This window comes from Amblyomma mixtum, chromosome 2 (genome assembly GCF_055824585.1).
Source record: "Amblyomma mixtum isolate Tamu chromosome 2, ASM5582458v1, whole genome shotgun sequence".
NCBI lineage: Eukaryota > Metazoa > Arthropoda > Arachnida > Ixodida > Ixodidae > Amblyomma > Amblyomma mixtum.
This window is the reverse complement of record NC_143013.1, coordinates 74,145,378-74,153,990: the sequence shown is the minus strand read 5'-3', so window position 1 is coordinate 74,153,990 and position 8,613 is coordinate 74,145,378. Positions and strand designations below refer to the sequence as shown.

The window sequence follows — 8,613 nt, the reverse complement described above, 5'->3', positions numbered from 1 at the left end:
TGAAAGCAGCGCTCGCAACGCTTACAGATCAAGGAATTGAAACAGCACTGGTTGATCTCCCAGCTTTGCAGCGCCTGCGTTCATGACATCCTTAAAGCAGCTGAAATCGATCATACAGTTCAGCTTGAGTTCAGCATAAGCTCTTTTTCGAGTGAAAGTGATGACTTGGGCGAGCATGGATACGAAAGAGCTGGACCAGAAGAAATGGTTGTTTATTACTTAGCAGGATATGTGCATAAGAAGATAGCTAAGGCAGTGCATTGTAAGGATTGCCAGGTCACGCTGACGACTGCTCCTGGACACGCCAGCCCAAGTGATGTTGTTCAGAGGCACTTGACTGACCTGAGGTCGTTCAAGCCAGGATGCCTTCACGAGCCGTCGCTAAGGCTGTACGCAGTCAAAAATTAAATATGATAGAGAGCATTGTTCACAAAGCCCCTGAGAAACGCGTTGTATTTGGCGACCTGTCCTGGGAGGTACTAGACAAGCATGAAGAGTCCTCTGTGCCTGCAGTCGGTTGTCATGCTCACTGCCAGGAAGTCACTCCTAAAGTGATCAAGTTTTACGTCATCATGAGGATGCACTTTTTTTTCCAGGAAAATGAACTCTGAAATGCTGGTAACAGCTCAAGTGCAGTCGGCGAGAAAGAGAGCAAAACTGCTTTAAGCACCCATTAATGGAACGCTTTTTACAAAGCAAGACGTTTTTTTTTCTCTTTCCATGGAAGCGTTTGACATTTAAAATAATTTTCTCCTCAAGAGATCGATAAATTGTTTTTAAATATGGCGCAGTTTAACGAACGATGTGCCGTAAAAGAGCTGTACAATGAAATATTTAAACAAGTTTGTCTTACCTTATTCAGATCACGTTCAATTATTCGAACCTAATGAACACAAGAAACAGTAGATTATTTCGTTGCACAGGTTGGTGTGAAGTGCTATAACCGCCAGAAAAAACATAATATATACAATGACACACACGAGAAGGTTGGGACTATAGACACCTAAAAGGCGAACCGCGCCGATCGTGCGTGCCTCCTTCAGATATTGTTCGCCCCAACCTCACAAGTTGTACCCTTCTGCCCTTCAAGCGGAACAGCTTTTCGACACGTACCAACAGCAGTTATGCCATATTCTTGTTTGGTCACGCCGGAAAAAAATAATTAACCTGCAGGTATGGGCGCGGCGCCTCCCGTCTCTACGAGGGTGTAGCAGACGACGCGCGAGATGCGTAGAAAAGCGCGACTGCAGCGCCGTTAGTTCCAGCGACGTCCACTATAGGCACGCCATCAAGCGGCGAGTATAGGGAGCTGCGAAACTGAAACTGTCTAAGAACGTTGTGTGAAACCACATTCACCGAGAGATGGCGTTACCAATCTGCGCGGCTCAAGGTGCGGCTAACTGAGCGAAGTATATTACTCTATATGCTGAGCGATCTTTTGGTTCCTCGGGCCAATCGGAGGAGAGTTCTCGAGGGTTTGAAAGTCGCGCCTGGACTATTCTTCGTCGCAGCGATGTAACGAGTTCAGGTTTGTTCTCCACAGAACGCAAAAACGCTGCCTCTGCCTTGTAAGTGGTTCTTTTTTGTGTATGCTTTGCTTTGCGATCGTGTACCGGGATTTAGGGTTCGATGTTCGAGGCCCCTGCATGAACTTTCATTGGACATCAGCGCTTCAAGACGGTTTCGCCGTTATGCGTGTGGCGACCGTTGTGAGCGACTACTATGGCGCCCTTCTCCTCTTAGGTGGCAGTGAATGCGGTATGGAATGCTTTGTGTTGTGTTGTGTTGGGTTTAGTGGCGCATAAGGAATGTACAGAATAGAATACACGTGAGGAAGGCCGCTGGAACGTATTCGTCGGAGAGAGCAGCTAGCTGGAAAATATTGCTCTGCGAGCGTGGTGCCAACGACGTAAGCCGCCAACGGTCGCCGCTCTTGATCGTGCCAGGTGATAACAGGCGTCTTTTTCTATTTTCGATTCATGTCGGGCAAAACTTCCGACAACGTCGTGAAGCTTGTGCTAGCGTTGCACGAACAGCCTTGTGCGTGGTTGTAGCGTCGTCATAGCTCCGGATACGGTGTAAGGCTCCGGCCAACTTTTTATTTCTTCGCCAGGAAAGGAGCTTGAACCGCGCGCTTGTAGTGACTGAGTTAAACCGCGCGCGTGTTCAAGAACTGAAGGGCAGGCAGTGTGCGCGATATACTTAATTTAATCATATTCTAAACAACGATCGATTCAAGCGCGGTATGCAACCCAAACACACAGAGCACGAATTCTTGTGTCATTATGAAAAAATCATGTCCTTGTTGACGAGTTTCACTCCGTGAGTTCATTGTGTGTGTGTGTGTGTGTGTGTGTGTGTGTGTGTGTGTGTGTGTGTGTGTGTGTGTGTGTGTGTGTGTGTGCGCGTGCGTGTGTGCGTGTGTGCGCGCGCGCGTGCGTGCGTGCGTCCGTGCGTGTGGCTGCAATTTCGCGTGGGATGATGCGGAAGTATTCGCTCGTCCATTGTAGTTTTAGTATGACGGGATTTTTGATATTACATGCTAAGCGGAATTAGCGTATCTGGAATAAGTGTAAGCTGGATATCTCTTTAAAAGCCTTTAAAGGCTCATTCTCCCGTCCGTCCGCCAGCGTTACATCCAGCACCTGGGGTGACTCATCGAAGAGCGCAGCTGATGTCATCTAACGAATGACGGGTGTCCACCGTGATATGTGAGACAGTTACTGTGTAATTTCCTTTCCTCAAATACAATTATTCTTTTCTCCATTATGACCCTTCTTTCACTTTTGTTGCGAAAGGAACACTACGCGAGTTGCCGAGCCATTTCGCGGAGGTGATCAAAGGCCATACTGCGCATGCGCGAGGAGCTGTGACGTCACATGGCGCACAGCTGGCGCTCCGCCGCCGTGCCGCCGCCGCTGCCGCGCGCTCTCTATCGCCTCCCTCTGTCTTCCTTGCTTTTGCTTTCGCAATCCTCCGGGTTTAACCAGAGCTAAACCACTACCAATTTTTCTTATTTCACTCCCACTTCCTTCCTTCCTCTACAAACGGATGACGGGTGTCCACCGGGATATGTGCAATGTCCTTTTCTTCATTACGGCTCGTCTTTCTCTTTCTTCTTTCACTCCCACTTCCTCCCTTCCTGTACGGTGCGGTTCGGGTGTCCACCGATATGACAGAGAATTACTGCGCCTTTTCCTTTCCTCAAAAAGCGTTGCGTTCAAAGGGCAAGGCATCGCGCCGAACGGGTGGTGGTGGTCCGTGGACTCGCTGGCAGCGCTACAGCACGCTGTCGCGTTCCACTCCTAAAGGCGAAACTTAGCGTCATTTATTAGCAGTCAATTAGTACTTAGTCATTAATCAGTAATTGACCATTGATTAGTAATTGTCATTACGTAGAAATTAGTCATTATGCCATTAATTATGTGTGACGTGATCAATGTTGACGTCACCAGCACCACAGAGGCAGTCAAAGTGGTGCGGAAAACGCTTCCGCCTCTACGCACTTTCGACAGTCAATGTGCCCGCTGAATTTCGTTTTCTTTTTAGATACGCTTTCGGTCCTTGCGTTTGTAGGCCTTTACGAGAACAGGACGATTGTGAGAGATCTGTGTTTCCAGCTTTTTTAGCTTTTCTTTTTAGATACGCTTTCGGTCCTTGCGCTTGTAGGCCTTTCCGAGAACAGGACGATTGTGAGAGATCTGTGTTTCCAGCTTTTTTAGCGGCGCTTTATTTCCCAAACAGACAGAAGGCCGCCGCGGTGGCTCAGTGGCTATGGTGCTCGGCTGCTGGCCCGAAAGACGCGGGTTCGATCCCGGCCGGTTGAATTTCTTTGGAGCAGAAATTCGAGACCCGTGTTCTGTGCGATGTCAGTGCACGTTAAAGAACCCCAGGTGGTCGAAATTTCCGGAGCCCTCAACTACGGCGTCTCTCATAGCCTTAGTCGCTTTGGGACGTTAAACCCCATAAACCAACCAACCAAACAGACAGAAACAAATGAGCAAACATTATCAGATGTGTATTAAAAGTGCTGCAACTTCGCTTCGGGCCACCCATCCTCTTTGGCACACTATTGCGAGCGACTGTGTGGGGTAAGCTTGCGGCGCGCCGTGCGGTCGACTGACTAATCAAGGCAGTAAGTGTGGGTATAACAGCGAGCGTTGTCGTGACGCTTGGTTTGGGAATCGCTAGAGCTGAGGGTCGAGGCTTAAAAGTCAGCCACGCGTGAAAAGGGCACACGTTTACGATCGGTGACAAGGCCTCACAAACGCAGAAAACTGCGGAACGTTGTGCTGTGTCCGCGTGCTTACTGTGCGCTGCGTTGCTTAAGTAGCGTCCTAACAACACAAGATGTACAGCGCAGTCGTCCACAGGCCGAACCCCGTGCCGTCTGCGCACCGCAGCGCGCAGAGCGACGTCTAGCGGCAGCTCCTGGTTCGAGATAACGCGTGTCTGATGCTCAGACAATACTCAAAGAAGCGCTATCTTGAACCAGGCGTTGCCGCTTGGCGGCGCTGTGGGTGCTGCAGAGCGCAGGTGGCAGGGAATTCGAGCGCTGTAGACAGGTCTGTGGGCGACAGTACTATCGGCATCAAATGAAATGCGAAGAGCGGAGCGCGTGGCCAATGGTACAGTTTACTACGTAAATTTCGACCACCTGGGGTTCTTTAACGTGCACTGACATAGCACCACACACGGGCCTCTAGAATTTCGCATCCATTGATATTCGACCGCTGTGGCCGGGATCGAACCCGTGTCTTTGGGGTCAGCAGCCGAGCACCATAACCACTGAGCCACTGTGGCTTCAGTGGACGGGATAGTAATGATGGCGATGGTGGTGGTGACGGTAAGAGTGTGATGCCATCATGCTAACGTTCCTTGTAATGCACCTAATTTGACTCAGTTAATTTACATTTTTAAACAGGTGGCTCATTGTGCAAGCACAAAAGGTGGCAGCCACTTCCAGCATTTAGCAGTAATGAGCTATATAAAAGCTGCAGGCAAGTGAAAGGTTTATTCAAAAAGGCGTGAGCGTCTTGGAAACCAATTAAAAAACAGATAGTTTACTCACTCCCTGTCTATTAGGAGAGCTCAAGCAACCTCTCGGCCGCTGAATTCAATTTCAAGGTTCTGAGAAATTTTGTTAAACCTGTACTGTGTCAAAAGTGTGCGCTAAGAAAACGCAGCTAAGACAACTACATGTTACATCTTTCGCTTTTGTACTCCAGGATGCTGCTTCCCATGAGCCATGGACGACTCGTGCGAACAGGCAGCATCGCCGAACCAGAACTCTGCCGGGGACACCTTGCGTGGACAGGCAGCATCGAGAAAGCACAACTGTGTCGGGGATGACTCATGTGGACAGGCAATGTCGCCGAACCAGAACTCTACAGAGGGCGACTCCTTCGCTTTTTGGCGCCACATTCCTCCCCCTCCGCTCTGGTTCCTGCCCAGTTTCCAGCTGCATCCGTACTACGGCGGTTTTACATGGCCAGCGTACCATCCCTATCAACAGTACTGGAATGGAACCTGCTATGGTTGGAATGGAGCCTACTATGGTTTCCCTGCACCGTATGCGCCCCAAGCCACGACACATTCTCAGTATCCTTCTACGGTCATGCAAGAAAGGCCTTCATATCAAGAGCCTACCAGCCTTGTGGGTGAGAGCTATGAAGCTGTGCCAATGGATATCTCACCTTGTGTCAGCCCTGTAAAGGCGGATGATGATGATGTCCGCAGGCTTAAAAGCTATGCATCAACGAGAACTGAAGAAGTATCCACACTGAAAGACACAAAGTACTCTCAAGCAATAAACGAATCACTCAACCCGCATAAAGCGCAAAAAGTTGACCCCCGCTTAGAAAGACACGGGCCTTGCAAGAGAAAAATGCTGGCCAGTGCCAAAGGTGAAGGAAGCGCTAATGTGGCAGAGCAGTGTTCGTGTGAAGTGAGATTAATCGAAGGTCAGAGAATTAATCGAAGGTCAGAGAAAGAGCCTCACAAAATGTCCCATGCCTCTGGAACGACGAAAACAGAAGTTGAGAGAACACATCAGGGACAGACTGCCGCCACTGAATCGACGTCTGTACCACCTTGCCGACCTGTGGGTGCTAGTTTTCAGAAAACCAGCGAGTGTCGCAAAACAGGGCTTGCTGGGTACACGAAGCAAACCGCTAAGCCCATTTCCGGGCTCATTCCAGTCGCCAGCGATCTTAGGTCCCGAACTGGTACCTTTGTCAAAAAACAAAGATCAAGGACCTTTGCTAAGATTGATTGCCTGACTGCAGGGGATACCCTCAGTTCAGGACAAGACTGCGGTCAAAAGCGACGGCCGGTATTTGAAAAGGCTGACCTGTCAAAAGGCAGGCAAGCTGAAAAGCCGTGTTTTATCTCGCGCCCACAAAAATTTGCTGAACATTCGTTGAATGAAGCAGCAAAGGGAGCTAGAGATGCTTGTGCTGGAGGGGTTTATGCTGCTGGTGATGCTGCCAATGGCCGTAAGCTATTGGGGTCATACACACCACATCCGGGAGTGGATATTTCTACTACAAATGCAATTCCCTTTGATGTCGGCCTATTCTTGGGCAGCAGTGTAGAGATTTTGCACGAACCGCTGGTGCTTTCGTCGGAACTTGAGAAGCTCGATGAAGGCTGGCTGTGGTGCTTTGAGTGACGCTGCGCTGAAGGTGCCTTTTCTTTCATCTCATCAGAAAAGTTCCTCCTGTCACATACTTTTTTACCTGCTTCTTGTATGCGTTCTTAGTTCTACTGTGTTAAACGTGTGTTGCTCCAAATTAAATGTGTCGCCAAGGTAAACGTCAGTGTTCGAGCTCGATGTCTTGTTGACAAAGGTAAGTTTTGTGAGCCGTACATAGCTGCTATTTAAACGCGTTGAGGAAGCGCCACACTGAGAAAGTTTGTTCTTCCGCACTGTATATCAGTATATCAGAGTTTACCATTGTTGCGTTCCCTAGCAATTCCAGCGCTTGTTAAGGAGATGAAATTGAAGTTTCAAACTGGCAAACTCCGCATGAAGGAATAGAAAAAAATTGGCTGAAGGCTTAGCTTGGTTAAAGGGAAACTGAGGAGAAATTGAAGTTGACTTGCATCGACAGAATACCAGCTCCTGATTACAAAAACGCCATTCATACTGACAACAAAGCTCCTGTAACATAGAAAAGAGCAAGAACCAAAATACAGGTATCGCCGCCACAGGCCAAACTCGCAAGTACAAGCTTCATGGCGTCATAGCACAAAACAGTGCGAGACACGAGAAGCTACGAATCACTGAGGCGCAGCAAATGCATGTGCAAATCTCCTTGACGTCGCCAGATGGCGCCACGTACCCGATAGCTACGCGCGCTCCTGCCGCGCCGGGACCAATCAGCGCTTGCTCTCAGCGGTATGGGGGCTCCCGGTATTCCGCTAACGGTAACAAGGTACACGGTATGCTAAAGGCGTCTATTTGCGAGAACTTCGTTGACGACTTCGAGAACGGGATCCATTGTAACGCTGGCAAAACGCCGGTGCAAATGTAAACGAAGCGACGGCCGCAATAGCCGATAGATGCCTTCAACGTGCGGCCGGCGGTAGCTTTCTTTTCGGCTGCTGCTGGACCGCACTGCTGGCCGCCAGAAATCACGGAGTCTGCGTTACGTCATGTGAATGTCATGTTTCACGTCACTTAGTTCTGTGTCGTCACAGCAGAATCCCAAGTTTGAATCAGAGCGGCGGGAAAAACTATTTCAACTTCGAATCCAAATTTCTTAGAAATAAATGCATCTTTCGCTGCCGGCCAAGTGGCAACAAAGCCATGAAATGCCGAACTATCGGATTTTGCTATAAAAAAAATAATAATAGAGCTCTCCTCAGTGTCCCTTTAAGCCTGGCTGATTGCGAAAGCAATAGCACCTGGCTGCGCTTGGTACTGCTGGTAGTTTCGTTTCTCGAATTCACGCGTAGCAGACTCGAACTCGCCAACCCTTATCTCTTGTTCTTCACGTCGCTGAGCCACGATGTCACCGTCTCGAATCACCACAATGCTCTGCTCTTTCTTCTTGGCTGTATACTGCAATCTTCTTTTAGCAAGCCGCTCTTCTTTCTGTTCCGGCGTTTCTTTCGCAGGGCGTTTTCTTCTCTTGTGATTATATCGCTCCGCACTACTCATAGATTCTTCTTCGGCATTAAGGAAAATTGATTAATTAATCGAAGTAATTATTGGAATTAATCTAATTAGTTAAGTCATTTAGACAATAATAAATGATTTCATTAATTAATTATTTGAGTTCCCTAATTGAATTAATTAAATCAATTTAATTCAGCTATCTAGATTAATGAGCCTCCATCGATAAGACGAGTTGGGCCCCGGCTCTCCTCTTGTCGTGACGTCACGTGGTAGCGCGCCGGAGCGAAGGATGAAGCTCCATCGATGGCAGAAAAGTGCAAGCAGTATTGCTTTCGCAATAAAAGCAATGCTTTTAGTATTTGCCGCGAGGGACAAGTGCGTTGTCTCTTTTCCCCTTTGAATGCCTTCAGAATTTTTTCTCGACCTGTGAGTATTGTCTTCTAAAATCTAGTTGCCTAGATAACAAGGCTGTCAGAAGGGCAGCATAA

At 48.6% G+C, this 8,613-nt stretch overlaps 1 protein-coding gene across 1 annotated transcript; it reads left to right on the top strand.

Moving 5' to 3' along the window:
• Positions 1-1,475: 1,475 nt before the first annotated feature.
• LOC149359759 (uncharacterized) lies at positions 1,476-6,673 on the top strand. Its single transcript, XM_089569136.1, has 2 exons — positions 1,476-1,568; positions 5,229-6,673. Exon 2 carries the CDS (start codon positions 5,249-5,251, stop codon positions 6,671-6,673), a length of 1,425 nt encoding a protein of 474 aa, XP_089425262.1. The 5' UTR covers positions 1,476-1,568; positions 5,229-5,248.
• The last annotated feature ends 1,940 nt before the right edge of the window (positions 6,674-8,613 follow it).